Source organism: Sminthopsis crassicaudata, chromosome 3 (assembly GCF_048593235.1).
Source record: "Sminthopsis crassicaudata isolate SCR6 chromosome 3, ASM4859323v1, whole genome shotgun sequence".
Lineage (NCBI taxonomy): Eukaryota > Metazoa > Chordata > Mammalia > Dasyuromorphia > Dasyuridae > Sminthopsis > Sminthopsis crassicaudata.
This window is the reverse complement of record NC_133619.1, coordinates 222161823-222189178: the sequence shown is the minus strand read 5'-3', so window position 1 is coordinate 222189178 and position 27356 is coordinate 222161823. Positions and strand designations below refer to the sequence as shown.

The following is a 27356-nucleotide window of genomic DNA, read 5'->3' as shown; positions in this document are numbered from 1 at the left end:
GATAAAGACTATCTTAAGTGGCTTTATTATAAGAGGCTACTTGGGGAAGTGGACACTTTTGATCAAAACTGTTACCCTAGTCCTGGTGGTATCTTCTGGCCTAAGCCTTGGAAAGGAAGGCCCTTTGGTACATGTAGCTTGTTGCTGTGGTAACTTCTTCAGTAGCCTGTTTTCCAAGTACAGCAAGAATGAGGGAAAGAGAAGGGAGGTAAGTGGCTCAGCTTTCCTTGGTAGTGCATTCTCCCTCTTCACAGCTGTTTCACTGATGAACTTGGCACTTACATGTAAATATTTGCATTGTAGGTACTTTCAGCAGCAGCGGCTGCTGGGGTGTCTGTCGCCTTTGGTGCCCCAATTGGGGGTGTACTTTTCAGTCTTGAAGAGGTAAGAACAAACAGTTTAGAGGATTAATAGTTTTGGAGGAGGGGGAGACAGAAGGATGGAGTGGTTTTATCAAATGTTTTTTATGATTGTTGAAACAGTGGAATACACTTCTGACTTTTCTGGGCTTAAATTTAAGGAAAGTGATACAGAGGCTGGTTGTAGGTCATCAACCAAATTGTATTTTTTTTTTGTTTGTCTTAAGAATTAGTTTTTGCTATTATACAGGGATTCACTTGAAGAAAACAAAAAATAACTCTCCTTTATCCATAATGAAATATTTTCTTATAATTTAAGTCTTTCTTTTTTTACTCTTAGAATAAACCCTGGGAATTGCTTTCATACTTCATAACTAAACAGTTGTTGTTACTCTCCCTTTTCTCTTTTCAAAATGGTAGTGAATCAGGTTAAAAACAAAACAGAACTTAGAAACTTAATAAAAATTTCCTGTTATATTTTAGATTTGATTAAATATTGATGTATTGATGTATCTTACTCATGTCTAAAATTAAATGAGTAAATTGGCTGTTGTGTTTGGGGCTTATAATATTTTTTTGAGTGATAAGCACTTGAATGTAAATATTAGGATAAACACAAAATAATAGAATTTGGGAGACCTTAGTGATCACTTAGTCTATCCTGTTCATTTTACTTATGAGGAAACTGAGTTCAAGAGAGGTGAAGTTATTTGCTCAAAATATTTGACTAAATGTGAATAGCACAGGTGTTACAGTGGATAGGATGGAGACAGGAAGACCTGAGTTTAACTGGTCTCAGACACTTACTAGTGTGACTCTGGGCAAGTCCCTTCACTGTATTTGCCTCAGTTTCTCATCTGTAAAATGAGTACAGAAGGAAACTGTCAAAGTACTCTGATATCTTTGCCAAGAATGCCAGGTCTGGAGACAGGAAGAGCTGAGTTTAACTAACCTCAGACACTTAGTATGTGACTCTGAGCAAGTCACTTAACCTTATTTGCCTCAGTTTCTCATCTGTAAAATGGGTAGAGAAGGAAATTGTCAAACCACTCTAGTATTTTTGCCAAGAATGGGGTTGCAAAGAATCAAACATTATTGAAATGATTGAACGATAATAAGCAAATAATATAAATTTATATTATTATCATATGTAAATAAATAATATATATTATATATTAGCACTCTAGTATTTTTGCCAAGAATGGGGTCACAAAGAGTCAAACATTATTGAAATGATTGAACAATAATAACTGAATGTTATAAATTTATATTTATATAACATATATAAGTAAATAACTTATAATATATATTACCACTCTAATATTTTTGCCAAGAATGGGGTCAGAAAGAAGTGAACATTATTGAAATTATTGAACAATAACAACCAAATAATATAAATTTATATTTATATAATACATATAAATAAATAATATATAATATGTAAACATTTTGCTAAGAATGGGGTCACAAGGTATCAAACATTATTGAAATGATTGAACAATAACAACTGAATAATATAAATTTATATTTATATAATATATAAAAATAAATAATATATACTAGATATTATTAACTAAGATATTAAAAATAAAAATATAAAAATGAATTTGCCTATGGTAACGTAGTCACTTTGTGAAAATTGTGGGCCTAGAACTTATTTGTCATGATTCTAATCTAGCTTTATTTCAATCTTATCATTATGCGTATAGTTCTGAGTTGCAAATTTAACCCTCTCCTGGCTAATCCCTAATTATGTCTGTTTATGTGTTTCAGGTCAGTTACTACTTTCCCTTAAAAACTCTCTGGAGGTCATTTTTTGCTGCCCTGGTGGCTGCTTTCACACTGAGGTCCATCAATCCCTTCGGGAACAGCCGTCTGGTTCTTTTTTATGTGGAATACCACACGCCCTGGTACATGGCTGAACTCTTCCCCTTCATCCTCCTTGGTGTCTTTGGAGGTCTCTGGGGGACCCTTTTCATTCGCTGTAACATTGCCTGGTGTCGAAGACGGAAGACCACACAGCTAGGAAAGTATCCCGTGTTGGAGGTCATTGTGGTGACAGCCATCACTGCCATAATTGCCTACCCTAACCCATACACTCGCCAGAGCACCAGTGAGCTCATCTCAGAGCTGTTCAATGACTGTGGAGCTTTGGAGTCCTCCCAGCTCTGTGATTATATCAATGACCCCAATATGACCAGACCTGTTGATGACATTCCTGATAGACCAGCTGGGCCCGGGGTTTATACTGCAATGTGGCAGCTGGCTTTAGCTCTCATCTTCAAAATCATCATTACAATATTTACTTTTGGCATGAAGGTAAGAGGGAAGGATGCGAGAGTGACCAACCTGAAATGTCTGGGTTAGCCGTCTAATATGCAAAGGGGGAAAAGAAACATAATTAGAACTGAGATAACTCCTGATTGACATGGTACCAGGTAGAAGAAACTAGACTGTATTTATCTTATCTTTTAGTGAATGTATATCATTAGTTGCTGAACTATACTTTTAAAAGCCACATAGATGTTTCTTGTAAGAGGAAAGCTCAGATTGTACAAGATCTAGAATAATGATGTTAGTGGGTTATCTCTTAGTGAAGGTACATCATTAGTTGCTGAATTATACTTTTAAAAGTCACAAATTGTACAAGATCTAGAATAATGATGTTAGTGGGTTATCTCTTAGTGAAGGTACATCATTAGTTGCTGAATTATACTTTTAAAAATCACAAATTGCACAAGATCTAGAATAATGATGTTAGTGGGTTATGGTTACCATTAGAGAAAAAGAAGAATTCAAATCTGGTTGAAACATCTTGGTAAAAAGCAAAACAAAAGAACCCCCCTAAAAAAAATATAGTTCTCCCACTCTTAAAAGTTTTCCTCAAACTTTCAGTAATACAGGTAGCAATTAGAATTACAGACTCATAGACTCTTGGAGTTATGGGAAACCTTAGAAGGCATCTAGTACAGTGTCTTTTTCTTATATAAGAATCACCTCAAGTAATAATTTTTCTGTGTTTCAAATGAAGAAAATGGTGGCTTCTGTTAAAAATTTTTCATAAATTTCCTTTGTTTCCTTAGTCAGGGTTATTAATTTTTTAGGCACACATCACAAGAAACATCTCCTTAAAAGACGAGGAGGTTAAACTTGATCTTCCAGCTCTAAAATATTGCATGACTTTATGGTGGAAATCATAGTGTGGAGAGATACTGATAAGGAACATAAATGCTCACTTGAGGAATAGAAGTGAATCAGCATAAGTGCTCAAATGATCACAAGCAAGACATTTTGTTGACCATGTGTGGGTGTGGCCCTCCTGAAGACCACAATGAAACAGTGGTTCAGGTGTATTTTGGGCCCAGATCACCAAGATTTCTGCCCTTATATTTAATTGCTGTCCTTGGACAGATTCACAGGTTCACCTTAGGGTGGTTCATTGGGTGGTCTGAACTGTGAATCCCCTAATAGCCACAAGGACACTTTGTAAAGTTTACTTCTTACACACTTGAATTAGAAGAAGTTTGCTAACTTTTGCATTCCTAATTTTAAATGTAGCTAACCAGTCAGTTGTTGACTATCTCGGAACTTCCCAAAATATATGTAAGTCAATCAGTGGTCAGACATAGAGTCACTTTTATCAGCTAGAGCCTAGTAAAAGGTCAATGCTAACATGCTTATATTCTATCCAATTCAAAAAGCATTTATTAAATGCTTACTATTTGCTAGGCATTATGCAATGTTGTAGATTTAAAAATAAAGAAGAAATAGTTTATGCTTATGTAACATAATTATATTAAATATATTATTATATACATTATTACATATAACATTGTTATATAATAACTCGAACCTACTAAAAGCCTTACATCCTTTATAAGATATAAATTGACCTATTCCAGTCCTTCTAGCTGCTCTTGCTACCTTTCATTTACTCTTCCCCACCAGGAGGAAGAGGGAGGAAAGTTTTGGAGGAAGAGGGAGAAGAAAACATAATACTTATAAAAGAATATTTATAATCAAGTAAAACATTTCTGCATTGATCATGTCTAAGAAATACACGTTATTTTCTATAATCTGAGTTTATTGCATCTCTTTCAGGAGATGGGTATCATCATGCTTTATTATAAATCCTCTAGAATAAAGAGTGCTTACTGTATTGATCAGAATTCTTAAGTCTTTTGAAGTTTTTACCATATTGTTGCTTTTGTGGTTCTGCTCATTTCACCCTGAATCAGTTCAAACAAACCTGCTCAGGTTTCCTTAAAACTATCCCTTTGATTTTTTTTTTTTATAACACTTTATCCTCATATACCATAATTTGTTCAGCCATTCCCCTAAGGAGTGTCCCTTTAGTTTCCACTTTTTCTTTGTCACTATAAAAAGAGCCGCTATAAATATTTTTGTACATATGGTTCCTCTTCCTCTTTCTTTCATCTCTGGGATATATGTTGAGGTTGTAGTTGCTTTTTTTAATCTCATTATTCCATGCCTCACCACAACCAAAAGCTAATGTACCAAAACTCTTAATATAGGGTAGGTCTGTATTAAGGGAGTTTGATTTAAGTTACTTCCTGGCTGCTAGGGGTCCCTAGAGAGCACTGGGTTTGAACAACTGTCCCCAGAGAATGCATTTTAATTGATCCCTTGAGAAAACAGTTTTGTGTTTTTCAGAGCTCTTTTGTTAAATCTGTCCAGAGTGAACGTCTAACAACAATTCCATAAAGAGACAGATTTAGTGAAAGAACTTTTTCTTTTGTCACTGGAATTGAATTTTGTCCTTCCCTTTCAAGTCTATTTTTGTGTATTGTTTCTTGTAGGCCAAAAAAAAAAAAAAAAAAATCAAGTTTATTTGAGTGTGTGAAAGTCAAACAAGAGCTTTTTCTTTTTTTGTGGGGGGGAAGGCTGGTACATTTGATTAAGTGGCTGACTGAAGGTTTCAGAGGATTAATCTTCTTACATCCAAGGGACTCATTTCTTAGACTGCTATATAAGAATGATAGCATGTTTTTTGAGCAGAGGCTCCCTGAGAGAGGATACTAACCTTTCTTTTGACTTGCTAGGGATGAAATAAACAGAACAAGGTGAATAGCCATAAAGGGCATCATTTCCTCCAAAGTGCCCCTACTAGCTTTAGGGATCAGAGATAAGGAGTCAATGACAGCTGCTATTAACTGCTAGACCTGTTTACTTTTTAGTGCATCGATTAAGATCAGCGATAGGAATAATGAAAAAGATGCTTCATGAACAAAGGACAGTCTCAAAATTTAAAGAAAAACAACTAAGAATCTAGTATATTTTACAATACATCATTAATCAATAACATCAATAACAAATTATCTTGAATATATTTTAATTTTATAAAGAAACCAAAGCATTCAATATTACAGTGATAACTAGCATCCCTCCCTCCCCCAACTAAAAAAATTCCCACAATTCTTTTTACTTATGGCATATTTGTTTCTTGTAATCCTATCTCTAAAATGTTCAGAATATTATAAGAAAAACTGACAGGCTGGAGCAATTAGGACGTTTAACTAAGGTCAAGTGGCTGTGTATTAAAGAGAATTAATATTTTTAAAGCATTTTGGAAGATGAAAAACTGCTGAGAAAAAGAATCGGTTTTTTATTTCACCTGTGAGCAGTTAGTGCCCCCCCCTTTTCTTTTACATGCTGTGCTTGACATTTAATTTTAAAATCCATTCTAAATGACACAGAAAGGAGAGAGATAAAACAGCAGAAAATCTCTTATGGCAGAGACTCATTTCTACATGTTATTTGCAGTTGGGTTTATCACTTCTGTAATCCCTAACAAGCAAATCACAGATATTGAAGAAGAGGAAATGAAAGTGAAAATCTCTTCTTTCAAGGTAATAGTAGGCTGTGTAGTGCATTTTGAAAATGTTAGAAATCAGTTATAATGGAAAGGGCATTGGTCTTGAAGTCTGAAAAATTCACTTTGAGGCCTGGCCCTGCCACTCACTAGTTCAGTGACATTGTTGGAAATACTCTTTGAACTTCTGTTTCTCATCTATGAAACACAGAGGAAAAATCTATAAAAGCATAAATACCAGTTTCACATGGTCATTTCTAGGAAAACTTAAAGAAGATCATATATAAGGTGCATTCTGTAAGCTGGAATACACTCTTTCCTTCCTCATCTCCTACTCTTAGAAAATCACTTTCTTCTTTCAAAGGCTAAATAAAGGGTCACTGTCTACAATAAGGCCATTCTTGATTTCCTCAGCCACTAGTGCTTTTCCTCTGAAATTACTTTATTTTATTATACGTTTAGGATGCAACTGTAAGCTCCTTAAAGGTAGGGACTATTTCAATTTTGTCTGTGTATTTCTTAATTTCTTAATAGGTAGCACAGTACTTGGTAGGTATTTAATAAATTATTTGTTGGTTGTATTGTTGTTGTTATTATGTCTTAAATCTAGAGCTGAAAAGGTTTTCCAAAGGTCTTTTAGTTCCTAAATGGGAATTATAGTTAATATTATGCAACTGCTTCAACAAGCTGAAAATTGTTTATTACTTTTTATGTTGACTTAACAAAATATTCTTTTTCTGTTTCCCTTTCTCTTTCTCTTCCTGTCTTTTACTTTCCCTTTCCCTTTCTCCATCTCTCTGTTTCTGTCTCTTTTTATCCCTCTCCCTCTCTTCTGTTCTGTTTTGTTCTGTTTTGTTCTCTCTCTCTCCCTTGCCCTCTTCTTCCTCCCCATCTCCCTCTTTCTAGGATTAAGAAGAAGAAAATTGTGATTATGCTTCCTCCTAATTATAACCATATAATAGTTTGATAGTTATGAGGGGCGTGCTCCTAAATGTTAAACATCAAGTTGAGGGTTAGGGGTGGGGAAAATGTGTAGGATACATTTTTAGGTTTAATCTGAATTATTAACATTTTTCCTATCACTTTCTTAAATTCAGATAATCAATAATACTATGATTCAAACTCTAATTTGTAGCTTTTGCTGGTTGAAATAGATTACCAAAGTCTCTGGGATATGTGGGCCAGTCTAACCCCCATATCTTATGCCTTTGTTTTCTCTGTATTTCATTGGAGATCCCTTCAGGCCTTTTCATTCCCAGCATGGCCGTGGGAGCCATGGCGGGCAGAATGGTGGGGATAGGAGTAGAACAGCTGGCTTACCATCACCATGACTGGATCATCTTCAGGAACTGGTGCAGGCCTGGGGCAGACTGTGTCACTCCTGGACTTTATGCAATGGTGGGAGCTGCAGCTTGCTTAGGTATGTTTTTCACAGGGGGGAGAAGGGATATGACTCATGTTAATCTTATGTACTTTGTTTTAAAAACAAAAGTTGGCTAGGAATTACAGGACTTCAGACATTTTGGCTTTGCTGTCCTAATTATCCTTCTCATTCTCTTTTTGTTTCACCAAATATAAAAGTGGGCCCATCTTTATAAGTTTTCAAAGCATGAATTTTCCACAGAGACTTCGCTAAAAGTGACATAAGATGTAAATAGATGAGCTGACTTTGTGTCTGTGAAAGATAGAAAATATTAATGCCATTTTGGGACAGAGAATAACCTTTTTAAGCTTTTTTGTTAAGTGGTCTGGGAATGAGAACAGTAGGGCTGTAAATTTGGCTCTGTATTTGATTTTGTAATCCCATTAGAAATGCTGAAATGAGGCTATGGCTGTCTTTCAAAGGAATAATGTTTTATGTCTTTTTTTTTGGTCCAAAATGGATTGAAGTGAGGGAGTCTTATCTAGATTTATCTTTTCTAGCTGTAGATAAAGGACAGCTGCTTCTTGTTTGGATGCCAAATTGTTCATATCTCATCTTCATTGATGGTGATGTTATTCATACTGCGTAATGTTATCTTTATTTTCTGATTTGGCAATCCACATAAAAGTTTGTGTGGTTAAAACAAATTATTCACTAGTGTCTCTTTTTTCTGTTTACTTGCTCCTGAGATCAAGAAGACCTGCATACAAATATGGCTAAGAGACTTACTAGCTGTGTGACTCTGGCAAGTCACTTAACCTTGTTTGCCTCAGTTTCCTCATCTGTCAAATGAACTGGAGAAGGAAATGGTAAATCACTCCAGTGTCTTTCCCAAGAAAACCCCAAAATGGTTCATGAAGAGTCATGTGACTGAAAATAATTAAACAATGTAGATAATTTTCAAAGCTCTATATTTGCCCCTCCCATTGGCTATATAACATCTTCAGGTGGATATATCAATAGTGATGATAATATGCCCATAATATAAGTCACCAAGATCACCCTCTCCATCAAATCTGATTTTTCTCCCTTTTTTTTGTTTGATGCACCATCATTTTATTCGGGCTTTTAATTTTAGTAGTCATCTTTTATTCTTCTCTCTCCTTCTCCTCCTCTTCAAATATTATCGGTTGCCATTTAAGTCCTGTTGATTGATAGAAAATATCGTGGTGATTGATGTACTTCTTTTACTGACAGTTTGTAGTAGAATTCCTCATCACTTCTAACCTGCCCAATTGAAATATCTTACTAGTTGGTCTCTTTGCCTCAACTATCTCTCCCTTTTCTAATTCATCTTGTACTACTTTCCCATTGCCTAAATGATAATTTTCAAATTTCCTATATGGACATTCAAAAATCTCACAATTCCAACCTGCCTTTTTTTCCATTTTTAATAGTATTTTATTTTTTCTACAAATACATGCAAAGATAGTTTTCAACATTCACCTCTGCCTTGTGTTTCAAATTCTCTCTCTTTTCCCCTTCCCCAAGACAAGTAATCTGATATAGATTAAACATGTGCAGTTCTCCTAAACATATTTACATATCTATCATGTTGCATAAGAAAAATCAGATCAAAAGGAAAAAAACCATGAGAAAGAAAAGGCAAAAAAAAGGTGAAAGTAGTGTGTAGAGTGCTTTGATCCACATTCATTCTCCATAATCCTCTCTGGAAGGGATGGCTCTCTCCATCCTAAGTCTATTGGAAATGCCAAAATCAGCTCATTGTTGAAAAGAGCCAAGTTCATCATAGTTGATCATCATATAATCTTGTTGTTACTATGTACAATGTGTTCTTGCCAACGTGTCTTTCTACATTTATTTCATGTTCCATTTCATGTAGCTAGTATATTCCAGCTAAATTGGTCTGTCTGCCACTTCATTGTTTTGTCCTGGGGCAGCAAAGTGGAACAGTAGGAAGAGTGCTGGACCTGGAGGCTGGAAGATTCATCTTCCTAAATCCAATCTGGACTTTGACAGGTGTTGGATGAGTGACCCTGGGCAAGTCACTTCACTTAACCTTGTTTGCTTTGGTTTTCTCATCTGTAAAATTGATTGGTGAAGGAAACGGCAAACCACCCCAGTAACTTTGCCAAGAAAACCCAAATGTGGTCATGAAGAATTCAATACAACTGAGAAACAACAAAATTTTGTCTTGACATTTTTTTTAAACCTCTATTTTTAGGTATTGATTGCATTTGCTAGAATGGCCTTCCTCTATATCTCCTTTTGAAATCCCTTTCTTCCTTCAAGGCCCAGCTTAAGTTTAATCTACTTCATAAAGTGGTCCTTTCTTTCCTCCTCTCCACCGCTGGAAATGAACTCTTCCTTGAATTTCTCCTGCTATTCTGGCATCGCTTGTATACTTAACCATATTCTGAAATTTCTTAATACATAGTTGTGAACATGGTTTATCCTTTTTCTTCCAATTAGATTTTAAGCTGGACCTGTCAATTATTTTTTTTTATTCCTAAATGCTGTTTAATACCTTGTACAAAAGTAAATACTTAATAGGAAAGTGATACAGGGCAAAGCAAGCTGGATTTGGAGTCCGAGGAGCTTAATCTTTTTTATTCATTTGTTAAATGCTATATTAAAGTGTTATATAAATATGCTTTATTACTACTGTTGTTGCTGTTAGTACCATTACTCCTGGTTAATAATACAGCATGAAATTAATATTAGGTCACATTAGTTTTATCAATAGTATATTGATAAGGGTTGGTAGTATATGGTGATAGTGAAATCTATTAAGGAGTTTTCCTTAATTAATTAAAAGACTAATAATTTCAATTTTTTAAAGAATGCCAAGGTAATTCCCAGGGGATGGAGGGAGAAATTGGGTAGTTGAATATATATTGGTCAGTGACATTACTCAACTTATTCCAGGTATGAGGGAATGAATTCCAGTTTGTTAAATCAGAAACCTTTATGGTTCATAAATCAACAACACTAATATATGTGTGTGTGTGTGTGTGTGTGTGTGTGTGTGTGTGTGTGTGTGTGTGTGTTTCTTGGATTACTTGCCATCTAGGAGAAGGGATGGAGGAAGGGGAGAAAAATTGGAACATAAAATTGGGTCAGTGTTGAAAAATTATCCTTGCATATGTTTTGAAAATAAAAAGCTTCAATTAAAAAAAGAAAAAGAAAAAAAAAACACTAACCAGAAAGTCCTTTGGTCCTTATGTAAGATTTCTCAGATTTGGGACAATTTCTTAGTTACCCACATAACTGTATAGTTAAATGGTGAAGAATGAGTTCAGTGACTCAATTTGACATAACTTATTTCTCTCCCAAACTGGAGGCCCTTCATCAGAGAACTGGGCAGGACTTTACTAAGTAATAATAATCTTTAAAATCTTTTCTTTGTGATATATTGTAATAATGACTGATATTTATATTGCATTTTTAGGCTGCTAGGTGAGGCACTGGATAGAGTACCAGGTCTGGAGTCAGGAAGACATCTTTCTGAGTTCAAATGTGCTGGCTTTGTGATCCTGAACAAGTCACTTAAGCCTGATTGCCTCAGTTTCTTTATCTGTAAAATGAGCTGGAGAAGGAAATGGCAAACCACTGCAGAATCTTTGCCAACAAAACCTCAAATGAGGTCGTGAAGAATTGGACATGACTGAAATGACTGAAGAACAGCAATATTGCATTTTAGTTCTTATTACATGATCTAATTTCAGTTTCATAATAATCCCATGAAGTAAATGGAATCATTAAGTTAGACATAATTGAAATAACTGAAGAAAAGCAATATTGCATTTTAGTTTTTATACATGATCTAAATTTCAATTTCACAATGATTCTATGAAGTAGCAATCAAAGATGCTCTTATTCCTATTGACAAAAGAGGCAATCCAGTAAATGATGGACAAGATTTAAAACTAGGTCTTCCTGAATTCAAGTTCAGAATTTTATCCTGTACACCATGCAGCCGTCTAGTATATATAATTTTTGTAGATTGCTGCACAATTCCATACCGTTGTGTTAATATGGGAATCGACTCCTTGAGGTGGAGGTAACATAATACGGTGGAAAGAACATTGCATTTGGAGCCAGAAAATCTGAGTTTGAATCTTGTGATGTTGGGAACCATCACAACTTTTCAGGTTCTTATTTTCTCATACACAAAATGGAGAAGATTGGCTAGACCAGCCTAAATAAGTTAGTTCCTTTGAAACCTCGGAGCCTGACTAGATTTCCTTTTCTTTGCAGGTGGAGTTACCCGAATGACTGTTTCCTTGGTGGTGATCATGTTTGAGTTAACAGGAGGTCTGGAGTACATTGTACCACTAATGGCAGCTGCCGTGACGAGCAAGTGGGTAGCAGATGCGTTTGGAAAAGAGGGAATCTATGAGGCACACATCCACTTAAATGGTTACCCATTTCTAGACGTGAAGGATGAATTCACTCACAGGACACTGGCAACTGATGTCATGAGGCCCCGGCGTGGGGAGCCGCCGCTTTCCGTGCTCACTCAAGACAGCATGACGGTGGAGGACGTGGAGACACTGATTAAAGAAACGGATTATAATGGCTTCCCTGTGGTGGTTTCCAAAGACTCAGAGCGCCTCATTGGCTTTGCCCAGAGAAGAGAACTCATTCTTGCCATAAGTGAGTAAAGAGAATAATATTTACTAAGATGCTAATAGTAGTGTTAACATAAAATGAAATGTGAAAAATCAATAATTTGTAAGTAATGAATAATGATAAACCAAGACTTGGAAAAACTTGTTCAAATTCAAGACTTAATTTACTTAATGGCTGATTTATTAATATCCCCCTTTTAAATGACCCATGTATTAAACTTCTGCTCTGAATCCCTCTCCTAGTCTGGCCCCATCATCCCATCAGATTAGTTCATAGGTGAAGGAAGGGAAGAATCTTTAAAATTAAAAAAAACTTACTTCTTAGATATGGTGCTCTCTTTCCTCTGTCTATCCTTTATCCACTTCCCCTGAATATTTTTACTTTATTTTGTTTCATAATCTTAGATTAAAAGAAATAGATGGTCTTCTGATATACAATATAATAATCATTCATTTGTATGAATTAAGCTGTGTGGTTTCCCATCTAATACCCATTTTTATGGAAGAATGTGAATTTTGATGAGCAGAGAAACATGCTGGGTGGTTAAGGCACTATGAAAACATTTGGGTATTGAGGAGAATGGCAGTAGGAGATGAGAGACAGTTAAAGAAATAGAGATGGAAAAATGTGTGGGACAAACATTAAATTCAGGAACTGAATCTTCCTCTTCCTTCCCCTCCCTTCCTGTACTCCTCACTGTCAATTTCAGGATGGGATTTGCAGTTAATAGATAATTTGCTAATATACTATCTATATTATTTTTTACATATATATATACATATATATATAATAGATGTTATAATTCTGTATATATACATAATATGGTATCTATATAGTATCTATATTAGTCTAATAGTAATTAATCTATAGCAGTAGTCCCCAAACTTTTAAAGCATAAATAAAATAATTTTATTTATCTATTTTTATCAATTATCAATAGATAAATGAATGGATAGAAATAGAGACAGAAAAATGTGTGGGACAAACATTAAATTCAGGAAATGAATCTTCCTCTTCCTTCCCCTCTCTTCCTGTACTCCCTACTGTCAGTTTCTGGATAGGAATTTGTAGTTAATCTATACAGTAAATAATCTAATATAAATATCTATATTATATATATATGCATATATTTATACATATATTATAATTATATACTTATATATCATATAAAACATTATATCTAATATAATTTTATATAAATTATCATATAATATGGTATCTATATTTTATCTATAATGATCTAACAGTAGTTAATCTATAGCAGTAGTCCCCAAACTTTTAGAAAAAAAAAATTTTATTTATCTATTTTATCAACTTATCAATAGATAAATGAATTGGTTGAAATAGAGATGAAAAAATGTATAGGACAAATATTAAATTGAGGACATGAGTCTTCCTCCTCCGTCCCCTTCCTTCTTGTATTCCCCACTGTCAATTTCAGGATAGGATTTGTAGTTAATCTATACAGTAAATTATCTAATATAGTATCTATATTATATATATATATATAATTTTTTATACGTATATTCATATATATGTTATAATTATATATATATAGTATCTATAGTAACCTAACAGTAATTAATCTATAGCAGTAGTCCCCAAACTTTTAAAGCATAAATAAAATAATTTTATTTATCTATTTTATCAATTTATCAATAGATAAACGAATGGGTAGAACATTTTTTAAGCAATTACTGTATGTCAGGTATTGTGCCAAGCATTCAGAATACAAATTTAAGATGTATAAGACAGTTCCTGCTCCATGGGAGCATCCATTGGAAACATTCTAACAGAGGAAAGAAAATACATAAAAAGGAAGCTGGAAAGGAGGACATATTGTCAAGGCATGATTTGGATGTAGTTATGAATTGGTAGCCTGGGCCTGCAAAAAATAAGATAAGTACTTGCCTATTGGTGGGGGAGGGGTTACAAGAAAAGACTAATGACTAGAGTAGTCAGACAGATAGGAGGATGAATGAGAGATAAAATCAAGAAAACTAAAAGCCTCTGATGAGGAGAGGCTAATTTGGACTGGACAAGAAGGATGAGGATGGAGAAAAAAGACTATTAGATTTGGCAATTAAGAGATCACTATTAATGTATGTAGCATTAGTTCTTCAGATAATGTACTCACAGTCCTAAAGTGATCCATTTACAATTGAGCTTTTAGGATACAACCTGAATTTTAAACTAGGAATTGCTTATATATAGACTAGATGTATTTTGTTAATTGTGTTTATCAGGTTTAAATAAACTTGATTATCTTATGTTTTGTTATATACTTTACTTTTTATCTGAGGAAGTAGTCTATAAGAGGATTTTCTTTTAGCATAAGACCAGAAGCACTTAGTAACTTTGTAGGGTATTCTGATAAAAGTTTTCAAATCTGCTGACTTAGTAAGAGATAATACCTTGTAGATTTATACACAAAAGTCATAAAACTTTAAAATCACATGCTTTGAGTGAGAGAACGATCTTTTGGACAAAGTACAATATAGAATAAAATCTTTTTTTTTTTTTTTTTTTTTTTTTTTTTTTAGGGGAATACAATTTATTTTCAAGGTTTTAAGACGATATTTACAAACAAAAATATTTTTAGAAGGACTGAACAGTGTCAGGCTTCATATTTTACAATAACAAATATTTCTAGCAAACACTATAATATTTCTTATACAAATGCAACTTAAATTCAAGATATAAAAAATCTTTTGAATAAAATATAATTTAAATGAATTGGGCAGCTAGGTGGCACAGTAGATAGAGCATCAACCCTGGAATCAGGAAGATTCCTTTTCTAGACTTCAAATCTCACCTTAGACACTTACTAGCTGTGTGACCTTGGGCAAATTACTTAATCCTATCTGCCCCAGTTTTCTCATCTGTAAAATGAGCTGGAGAAGGAAATGGCAAACCACTCCAATATTTTTGCCAAGAAAACCCCAAAAGGGTCATAGACACAACTGAAATGACCGAACCAACAGCAACTATTTTAATACATGAAGGATGGGTGATTTCTTCATAAAAGAGTCCGATAATTCTTCTTGAGTTAACTGAGTTTCAGAAAGGTTAAATGAAGCTATGAATTTTTGGTTTCCTCTTAAGTTTCTTTCTGGCTTATAGAGCCCTCATTTTTTGTTAGTTCAATCTCACATAAGAGCACCTAGAGATTTTTGGCCAATTTGGTTACTCTCCCTTGGTCTTTTCCAGATTTATTTTTTCATCAGGGGCTGTCAAGCAGAGCTTGTTTTATATATACAGTTATTTATATATATATATATATATATATATATATTCAGCTTTTTCATTTATACGATAGTAGAAGAATATCTTCTCTTTTGCTATTTCTAATTCTTTTCCTGATGATTACTGGCACTGAATTTATAGAACCATAGATTGAACCCTGGAAGGGACCTTAGAGAACATTTTGTTCAATGGATTTAGTTTACAGATGAGAAAACTAAGTCTGAGAAGGACAAAATAACAGCAAGGCAGATTTACTATAACAGTAAATAGATTTCTGGAATTGGAGTCAGGAAGAACCAGGGTCAAATATAGTCTCAGACACTTAGCTTTGTGATTCTGGGCAACTCATTTAACTGCTCTCTGCCTCAGTTTCTTCATCTGTAAAAACTAGTGTTGTGGCAAATGAGCTAATATTTGAAAAAAATGCTTTGTAAACCTTAAGATTCAGTATAATTGTTGGATGCTTGGCTGAGCATGAATGAATGATCCTCCAGCTAGAAATATTGAATTTAATTCCATGGAATCATGAATCTAGTGACTGATCATGACTATATTATGGTTGATAACCTGAACCTTTCTCGGAACTATTTATATTTCCATTCATAATGAGACAGATGGCTTTGTGTTAGGAATATAAGACATGAGTATTATAACATACATAATATAATATGATATGATATAACATAACATAACAAAAGCCTGGACTGAACTAAACTGCCATTTTCCTAGTACATTTGGCATTTTATAAGATCATTCTACTGTTTTATTCTTCTCAGCTTAGCACTTTACTATCTGTGAAAGCTTAGTGTCATCTGCACAACTTGGATAACTGCCTATATATTCTCTCTTTAATATGATATATAAAAATGTTCCATAGACTAGTCCCAGACCATCCCTGGTGGATTTTACAATTCTTTTTCTCTGACTGGAGAAATCCTTTTTTAAATTTACACAATGTTTCTTATCTGTTTGCTACTTCCTTATTCTTATTAAAAAACTGTTCCCTCAAATCCCTGGTGATTCAACTAAAAAAAAAAAAAAAAGCTTTTTGAAAATCTTGATAAAAGCGTATCTAGTTTCCCCTTAACCTAACTCTCTCGATGATGTCAGACATAATTTCATCTGACAGAACCATAGTGCTTTTCTCACCAAAGATTATATTTGCTTATATATTTGGGGATATCTTTTTTTATATGTTAGGAATAAGTATAGAATTGCTTTGTAATTCTGTTCTCTTTAAATGGAGCCTAGGCTTGTTTGTTTTTAAATATTTTAATCAGATGTCCCTTTTAAATATATAGTCTCTCTAAGGACTTTTAAACCAAAGGTACAATTTGAAAAACCTCACTGAAATAATAATGTCAATAAATCAACTACCCATTGTCTAGCTGAACAGGCACCTGCATAGAAACTACTGGCTAATTACTGCTGAAACACATTTCTGTAATCAAATGGTAAATAGTAATTGTCATGAAATTGTTAGAGAAGGAATTTAGGTTTATGAACTGATAGCTCTCAAGGTAGTAATGTTTGGAATGTCTGCAGACAAAAAAGTAAATGTAAACAATGTCTTTATGCTTTCAATCAGACAGGTAATAACCTAGGGGAAAGGGAGTAGTAGTATTTATCCTTGAGCAATTAGAGATGCTTGTCTTAGACAAGTAGAGATAGACAGGAAAAGTCTGACTCTCCGGGTATAAAGAAGGAAATTAATCTTTTATGTTGGTGGAACTGTATGTCTTTTTGGATTGTAGGAATGGGATTAGAATGGTAGAATTTTAGAGTTTGAAGGGACCGCAGAAATCCTATAGTCAAACCCACTTCAGAAAAAAATAATCTTTTACTTACAACATGTCTGCTAAGGGGTCTTTTAGCATTTGTTGCAAGATTTTCACTGATTGATTTACTGAGGTAACCCATTACCTCCTGTGATAGTCCCTTCCACTTTAGTGTAACTATTTGTTCATATCTAAATGTGCCTCATTAGCTTTTACTCATTACTCTTAGTTTTCCCTGTTAAATTTTATCCCTTTTCCACATGTTAAAGAAGGAAAGGAAAAGAATAAGCCTTTATAGCACCTACTATGGTCCTAAGTGCTTTACAAATATCTCATTGAATCCTTATACAATAACCCTTTGAGGTAGGTATTATTATTATAGGTATTATTATTATTATCCTCATTTTACAGGTAAGAAAACAGAGGCAAATAGTTATTATTGAACTTGCCCAAGAACAAGCTGGATTTGAATTCAGGTGTTGCTGACTCCAAGGTCAGGGCTTTATCCACTGTTCTTCCTAGCTGCCTTAAAATACCTCTTCCAATACTGCAAGACAGATTTTATGTCTTTCCTCCTTGCCCTGAATCTTTTTTTCTTTAGATTAAATATTTCTAATGCCTTCAAGCGATCTTTGTAAGACATGCTTCAAATCCCTTCACTATGCTGGACAACTCTCCAGATTATCAGTGTCCTCTTCAAACTATAGTACCTAAACTTGAACTTAATATCTCAGATGCAGAATAGAGGGGAATCATTTCCTTGTTTCTGAAAGCTAGCTTTTGGTATAGACCAAAATACTAGCATTAACTAGTCTGAAGTCCTCTAGCTTCAAATACAACACAGTCATTTTAGTTGTGTCCATCACTTTGTGATCCCATTTGGTGTTTTCTTGGCAAAGAACCAGACTGGTTTGCCATTTCCTTCTCCAGTCCATTTTGCAGATGAGAAAACCGAGGCAAACAAGATTAAGCAACTTGCCCAGAGTCACAGCTAGTGAGTATCTGAGGCTAGTTTTGAATTCAGGAAGATGTCACAGACCAATTCCAACAGCTCATTCAAGATCAATTAGAATTTTTGTTTTTGTTTGCTTCATTTAAAAGATTATATAATTCACATTAACAAATGTCATTGAGCACTGCTATGTGCCTAACACTGTGTTCATTTTGGGTTTGCTAAGCTATTTACTGCATACCTTTAATGGTAACATATACTGGATCCCTTGTTTCCAGTCCTGCCTAGGATCCATATCAATGTGTGATCCTGGGCAACTGCTCAGCAAACTCAGGCAGCTTTCTAAAAATAAAAGTTACAGATGAGTAGTCAGTATGCAACAGTGGAACCCTGCAGTCAATAAACTTTAAGTGCCTGCTATGTGCCAAACATTATGCGAAGTACCAGGGAGACAAAGAATGCCATATGGCAATTTCTACTCTTTAGGAGCTCACAATCTAATGGGGGGAGATAACATGCAAACAACTTTGTCTATATAAGATCTATACAGGATAAATTGAAAGTAATCAGTAGAGGTAGGGCACTAGACATATGGAGGATTGGAAAGAGCTTTTTGTAGAAGGTGGGATTTTAATTAAGGCTTGAAGAAAGCCAGGGAAGCCATGAGTAGAGACAAAGAGGGAAAGAATTCCAGGCAGGGGAAACAACCGGTGAAAATGCTTGGAATTGAGACGTGGCTTGTCTTGTTCTAAGAATAGGAGGGAAACCAGCATCACTGGATTGCAGATTACATTGTGGGGCATAAGGTTTGAGAAAATTAAAATGGTAGGATTGGGAGGTGCATTAATAACTAAACAGATGACTTTATATTTGATCTTGAAGGAAATTTCCATACTAGGAATTCCTTTTTTCAGTGAAATCACAGGACTGGACACATTCTTCTCCCCTTCCAAAACTTTAATGTTACCATCTGTAACCAGATGGAATATTAAATTGTATAAATCTTTCCTTTGTGTAAAGTTCTTTCTTATTGCTTCCTCCCCGTCTTCCTTCTTCCCTCCCTCCCCCCTCCCTCCTTCCTTCCTTCCTTCCTTTTCTCTCCCTCTCCCTCCTTCCTTCCTCCACTGGGTCTTTCATCAAACAATATTGCTGTTACTATGTACAATGTTCTCCTGCTTCTACTCTTTTCACTTTTTATCTGAGTCTTTCCAGGTTTTTCTGAAATCACTCTACTTGCCATTACTTAAAGCACAACATTATTCCATCACAATTGCATAGCACAACTTGTTCAGCAGTTTCCCAATTGATAGACATTCTCTCAATTTTCACTTTTTGCCACCTACTACAAAAAAAGCTGCTGTAGATATTTTTGTACATGTAAATCCTTATTGCAAAGACTTTTTGAGGCAGAGCTCTTGCAAACTCTCTGAAGCATTTTTATAGTTCTAATTCATGCTACCTTTTTGATTTTTTTTCCTTTGTAGATTCACATGACTGGGGATATGTATGACTTTGGGTTATCATTTTATCAATTAATATTTATTAGATACTGTTTTTGGTTCAGACTTTCCTTTTCAAAATAACAGACTGTCATAAAATTTAGAATGGTAAAAATGGAGTACTCCCATTTTACTGAGGCGGGAATTTAGCCTTAGAGAAGGTAATTAAGTTGCCCAGGGACAAATGGATAATGAGTAGCAGAGTCAGGGTTTGATTCCAGGTCTTCTGATTCAACATGAATGTTCTTTCTTTATTATGTATGTATTCTGGCTATGCTCTCAGGGTGGTACAGCTATATTTCTCCATAAAATTCTTGGATTCACTGAAGGTTTTGTGAGGTATTTCTTCTCTCTGGCCATCAACGTGGGCCCACACTAGCTATGTCCCCTTCTTTATTAGGGGTCCAGTGAGTAGCAATTGTATTTAGCCATTTTTCAATATGTAGCTTTTCCAGAGGAATATTTACCTTAAAGTCAGAAAGAACAAACTTACAAATATTTCCACCCAAATCTGCAGGGTGTAAACTTTCTTATATCAACTCACTTTTTTTTTTTTTTTTTGGATGGAATAAACCTAAAATTTAGCTTAGTTCCCACACAGCATTGTTTCCAAAGATTGCATCACTGCTGGATGAATTCTCAATCATTTATCAGGAGATCATTTTTGAAAAACATTTTTTGATCTTTGGCTAATAGATGCTGAATTTGCAACAAAATCTGACCTAGATTCCATTTCTTGGATCTCTGTGGCTTTCTCTCTTGTGATTGAAGACTCTACTATATCCCTCAAATAGAAAAGAATGAGCAAAAAAATCAGGTTGGATCCTTTTCTCGGGGCTGTATCATTTCAAATGCCAAAGGCCCTTTTCTGTACCATGTAGTCACGTAGAAAGGGTCACCCAGTTCCCTTATCTAGTGCAACGAAAAGAGATTGTTGCCCGAACTCAGACCTTTTTTGAAGATGCTGACAGCCAATCAAAAAAAATAAATAAATCTCCCAACCACGTGGTGAGCCAACCAAAACCAATTACAGGATTCTACATGTCCCACAGTCTCCCTAAAGCACTTCCCTTAAATATCATAACAATTCTCCCCAAAGCATCTGTCTTTCGTTTTCTGAAAGAAGACAACCATCTGAGCAAGCTGATAGGGTCTATGCATGTATCAGAGCCCTGTTATAATTATATCATACTTCCTCCATTTATTGAACTATACTTTGAATTCTGTGGGAAGTCCTACATAAATTTCTAGGTTATTGCAAGTGACTATTTCTAGTTAAGCTCTCCTTCAGGAATAAGGGAAAAACAATGACAAAGGCATGAATTATTCTGTTTCTATTTTAAGTATTCAAAACAATTATTTATATAATTAGTTGTATCAATTTATATTACAAGACAAAATGAACAATTAATAAAATAAGTTGTACTTACATTTGCATTTGCTATATGGGCAAATTTCATAAGTCCTACAGTTTATACACATCAACAAAGGACAGATTCAATCAATATGGAAGCATAAAATGTTCTTCAAACAAATTTTAAATCTTTGAAATTTAGGTTCTAAATAGAAGGATGATGGTCAGTGAATATGCTAATTTTCATCTTTGTGGTATACATGAAGTTCACATTAGTGCTAGTATTGTTATTATTTATGATTGCATAAACTAAAGAAAAATAATGACTTTTTTAAACAATGGAGTTCACTTTCCAAATATTGTAGCAAACATATCATTTTAAAAGTTCCCTGGTAGACTCAGGATTATATTTCAGATCTTCTGGCTTCCAGGCCCCCTACTCTCTTGCTAGGCACATCTGTTTTTCAGATGAAGTAAACAAAATGAGAATAGAGAGGAGAGCTGACAAAGCCACAATGTCAACTCCTTCCTTCTTGGATCATGTTTAAGTCTGAATCCTTTTAAATAAACTGCTTGAGATCAATCCAACACTCTGGAAAAAATTAGAGTAACAAACAAGAATGACTAATAATACTACTTTATTCATTCTATATATCTTTAAATGCCATCCAATGATAATTTTTGAAGGGTTTTGTTTTTTAGTTTTTTTTGGTGCTTTGGCTCTTTTAAGAATAATGTACTGAGTATAAATTGTACATTGCATTCTCTACCTGTTTAGTATTTGTGGGCCAGATATTAATAGAGAGTCTTTTTGTTTATCCAAACTAATACATCTTCATCATCCATCTAAACAGATGACTTCAGTCTTTTTAAGAGACAAGATTGCTGTTTGTTTTTCCACATGAAAGATTAGTCAAAGCTTTGAGGAGGAAAAACCCACAACATGTTTTCTTCTATAAATTCTGAGCCCCTAAAAGTCTAAGTTTCTTCTCATTTCCTCTTTCTTCATGGAAGGCCATGTTAAAAATGAGACAGATAAGGATTTTAGACTTATAGTAATGTGATTTCCACTACTAAAGCAGGTCACAAACTCTTTATGAGCATGAAATGGTCTCCAAGAGTTCCCATGACTAGAAAAATTCATATTAAAGTTGACTTTGTACAGTCAACCTAGAGACGAAGTTCCCCAAACTTAGCTAGACTGGTCCTTTGTGTAATAGAAATATAGTCCTCTCTAATCCATCACTTGTATTTCCAGTTTGCTCTTCTAGCTCGGTTTCTAAGAACCTAATATCATTTCCACTTCATAATGAGAGCATAGTGTAAGACTTTGATGGAGAATTCTCTACATAAGTTAAAACAGAATTCAAAAACAGAAACTGCCTCTTGTCTACATTGGTAGCTCTTAGTACCATATTCTTCACTCACTAAAATGTATTTTTTGCTAAGAAAATAGCTCTTTCTAGTGCATTTGAAGTATGATTTAGGGGTCATATGAGATAGGAAGCTCTAACTTTGGGCTCTATCTGGTGCACCTGGGAACTGAGGCTTTTTTTTTTTTTTTAAACTTACCATCCCTTCTTATTCTCTAGTTCACTCACCCTTGGACCCTTTAGCAACTCTGGATATAATTTGCAATCTCTGGATAAACCTTTATTTTCTACTTCAAGGATCCATATCAAAGTCTTTCTGGAAAGCGATGATGAATAATATTCACTATGTGAAGAATAAAATGAGCAAACTATGTGATCACCAGCACTGTCTCAATTCCATTTTGTGTATACTTCCTTTTGGCAGTGAACAGACATCTTTTGTTGAGTACCTTCAGGATATTGTTCAACATGATAACTGAGAACTAGGTTATCCAAATCTTGGTAGATAATATTTACTTAATGTTAGATTAGGTTTTCAAATCCAGTTCAGTTTGGAGAATATTTTGAAATTCTTATTCAGTAATTTAACGTATGTTGATTCAGTTCTAGTTCAAATACGTTTCTTGAAACTCGACAAACTGTTAAAAATTCATCCGTGTTTGCATTCAATATTTGATTCCACAAATTAATTCTGGATCAACATTTGTTGTATGTTTGAAGCTTCTAGTTAGAATGTATAGTAAAATTTTAGAGGGCTATTGTTGGAATAGTTAGAAACATGCAATGTGATGGTGAATCATCACCCTGAAGATAGAATTTCATTGAGCATTTTTTGTAAAATTACTAAAAAGAGAGAAGAGGCTTGATTCAGCAAAGAAGCTTTCAATGCAATACAGATCTTTGAAAAGATGGATCCCGGTCAGTGTATTTCTGATTGAATCTCATCCTTTTTGATGTTAACCAAAGTGGGCCCCATCATCTGAAGGCTTTTGCTCTGCAAGCCAGCCTTCTGTTTCTATTTTTACTAGAGCTTATTCTCTCCACTCCCATCTCAGTGTGATCCCAAATGCTACCAGTTTTCCATTAGAGTAGTGTAATGCAATGAAATCTGCAGAGGACACTATTTTAGTCTTAGTCTTTCAAACAGAAATATAGATGTATCCTAGTGTATGAGAAGAGAAGAGATTTATAACAGATCTGGAACCATTCTTAGGGCAAACTTTGCCATATATCTTATCTAACTTTTTTCTACTCACTAGTCCTAGACAGATCTATTGAGATCAGTAGATTTGTTTCATTTTTTTACTTAAAAAAAAGTTTTCAACTTAGATATCCAGCACTGCATTAAGTTGTTTCTAGTGAGCTCAACAGAAAAAAAAAATAGGGTAATTATAATAATAATAAGTTTTCTATTACTATCTTAAAATCTAAGAAATGACTCATTTAAAAACATGAAAATTCAAAGCAAAAAAGAAAAAAAAAAAGTGGTTTCTCCTGAGACATTTCTCTTTCTTCTTTGGGGATAAGTGCATTTAGACTTAAAAGTTCCGAATATGAAGGCAAGTCTAGTCTCAGTCTTCTCATCCTGCAAAGATTCACATTCCCATTGTGAAAACTATAAATTAATTTGCAATTAACAAATGTCGTTTTAAATATGAAAAGTAGCTGGGTACTTTTGAACCTTTCTCCTGTCTTTATTGGGAACACCAGGATCACCCAGCCCCACACAAAGGAGTAATAGCTTGTCTCAAATCCATCTTTAGACACTTTGAAAGGATGACATATCCTCTGGATCTCAGTGGTGGCAATTGTATTACAGAGTCTGCCTTGTTAAGAATGTTCAGTTTGTCCCTGTTGCACATTTTCTAGGGAAAGAAATGTAAGGCCAGAGTGATGGACTTGATGTTAGGAAAAACCAGGTCCAAGCCCAGCTTCAGATACTAAATGCTTGGGCAAGACAGCCTCTGATTCCTCTTCTGTAAAATGAGGAAAATTATTGTACCTACCTTCCAGTTTTGTGAAGTTAAAATGAGATAATGTGTGACAAGTATTTTGTAAGCCTTAACTTATTCTTATTACGAATAATCCAATTTTCCTTACTTTTTCAGTGCAGTTCATATAGAAACACTCTTGGAAAAATTAGCTAACCTGCTATTATTCTGTTCTATTTAATGTTTGGTATATTATATATTGTGCAGGCATATAAAAAGATTGCTTTTTTGCATTTGAATAAAATATTGGGAGAGGATTTCATTTTCTCTAAGTACACTGAAAGCATCTTTAGGATAATTCTAGCATCATACAGGATGCTGGGGATTTCATTCCCATGTGGTTTTGATTTTTTTTCTATTAGGGCTCTATACAATATTTTGAAAGTCTTTGAATCCATGTAATTTGGAGATTATGAGAATTCAAAATAGTTGCATTTATTAAAATATTGTTCTTAAATTTTTATAAATAGTCTTATCTTAACCATTGTGGAAGGAGGGAAAGTAGAAAGGAAGGAAACAAGCATTTAATAAGCACCTCCTGTGTGTAAAGCACTGTACCTTAAAATACCTTAAAATATTATTTTAACCTTTACAACAACCCCGGGAGGTAGATGATATTATTATGACCAATTAACAATTAGGAAACTCAGGCAAACAGATTAAGTGATTTACCCAGAATCACACAGCTAGTAAGTGTCAGAGGCTTGATTTGAATTAAAATCTTCTTGGCTCCATCCATTCTGTCATCTAGCTGACTCAATTGTCTGAGTAAAAGGTGATGAGAGACTAAATAGTGGGGGTGTCTTTGTGAGTAGAGAGAAGTAGATGAATATAAAGGATATCAAGGAAATAATAATACTGGGCAACTGACTGGATATGGGTGGAAAGGGAAAAGCTAAAAACACCTCTAAAGTTATGAATCTGGGTGATTAATAAGATTGTGGCACCTTGAACAGAAATTTATAATAATGTTCTGCTCTCAGTACAATTTAGTTGTTTTGGTCTCAAGGATAGTTTGAAATCTCTATTTTTGCAGTAAAGGGATTGGTATATGTTAATTTGTGAAGGATACATTATTCTGTAATTACTAGACTGGGGCAGAGTAGCTGTGTGCCACTTGAGACTGTTCTTTTGTTTTGTTTTTTTTGTTCATTTGTTTTTTAACATTATAGATTTTTATTTTCAAAATACACACAAAGATATTTTTCAACATTCACCTTTGCAAAACTTTGTATTCCAAATTTTTCTCCCTCCCTTCCTCTTACCTCCCTCCCCTAAACAGCAGGTAATCCAATTTATGTTAAATATATGCAATACTTCTATACACATTTCTGCACAAGAAAGCACAAGAAAAATCAGATCAAAAAATGAAAAGAAATAAGAAAGATAACGCAAGCAAACAACCACAAAAAGATAAAAATGATACGTTGTGATCCACATTCAGTTCCATAGTCCTCTCTCTTGATGCAAATGGCTGTCTCCATCAAAAATCTATTGGAAATGGCCTGAATTAGCTCATTATTGAAAACAGCCACATTCATCAGAGTTGATCATCATTATAATCTTGTTGTTGTGTATAAAGTTCTCTTGATTCTTCTCACCTCCCTTACTATCAGTTCATGTAAGTCTCTTCAGGCTTCTCTGAAATCTGCCTGCTCATCATTTCTTACAGAACAATAATATTCCATTGCATTCATATACCACAACTTATTCAGCCATCCTCCAACCAATGTACATCCATTCAGTTTCTAGTTCCTTGCCACAACAAAAAGGACTGCTACTACATTTTTGAGACTGTTCTTTTATTTATTTATTTATTTAATCGTTCATTCATTCATTCATTTATTTATTTATTTATTTATTTTGTGGGGTTTTTTTTATTGTAGAGCCTTTTTTTTTTAGTATCTTTTAAAAATTAATTTTATTATTATACATTTTTGACAGTATATATGCATGAGTAATTTTTTTTATAACATTATCCCTTGTATTCACTTTTCCAAATTTTCCCCTCCCTCCCTCTTCTCCCTAGATGACAGGCAATCCCATACATTTTACATGTGTTACAATATAACAATATATGTGTGTAAATACCATTTTTCTTGTTGCACATTAAGTATTAGATTCCGAAGGTATAAGTAACCTGGGTAGATAGACAGTAATGCTAACAATTTACATTCACTTCCCAGTGTTCCTTCTCTGGGTGTAGTTATTTCTGTCCATCATTGATCAACTGGAAGTGAGTTGGATCTTCTTTATGTTGAAGGTTTCCACTTCCATCAGAATACATCCTCATACAGTATTGTTGTTGAAGTGTACAGTGATCTTCTGGTTCTGCTCGTTTCATTCAGCATCAGTTAATATAAGTCTCTCCAGGCCTCTCTGTATTCCTCCTGCTGGTCATTTCTTACAGAAAAATAATATTCCATAACATTCGTATACCATAATTTACCCAACCATTCTCCAATTGATGGACAGCCATTCATCTTCCAGCTTCTAGCTACAACAAAAAGAGCTGCCACAAACATTTTGGCACATACAGGTCCCTTTCCGCTCTTTAGTATTTCTTTGGGATATAAGCCCAGTAGTAGCGCTGCTGGGTCAAAGGGCATGCACAGTTTGATAACTTTTTGGGCATAATTCCAGATTGCTCTCCAGAATGGCTGGATTCTTTCACAACTCCACCAACAATGTATTAGTGTCCCAATTTCCCCACATCCCCTCCAACATTTGTCATTATTTGTTCCTGTCATCTTAGCCAATCTGACAGGTGTGTAGTGGTATCTCAGAGTGGTCTTAATTTGCATTTCTCTGATCAGCAGTGATTTGGAACACTCTTTCATGTGAGTGGAAATAGTTTCAATTTCTTCATCTGAGAATTGTCTGTTCATATCCTTTGACCATTTATCAATTGGAGAATGGTTCGGTTTCCTATAAATCAGGGTCAGTTCTCTA

General features: G+C 34.4%; 1 protein-coding gene across 1 annotated transcript in view; it reads left to right on the top strand.

Annotated features, from left to right (window-relative positions):
* CLCN4 (chloride voltage-gated channel 4) overlaps window positions 1–27356 on the top strand; it is a 100529-nt gene that overhangs the window by 52029 nt on the left and 21144 nt on the right. The window contains exons 7-11 of the mRNA XM_074300021.1: window positions 2–208; window positions 304–384; window positions 2133–2678; window positions 7426–7612; window positions 11837–12235. Coding sequence (XP_074156122.1) covers window positions 2–208; window positions 304–384; window positions 2133–2678; window positions 7426–7612; window positions 11837–12235 — 1420 coding nt within the window. The remainder of the gene's footprint in view (window position 1; window positions 209–303; window positions 385–2132; window positions 2679–7425; window positions 7613–11836; window positions 12236–27356) is intronic.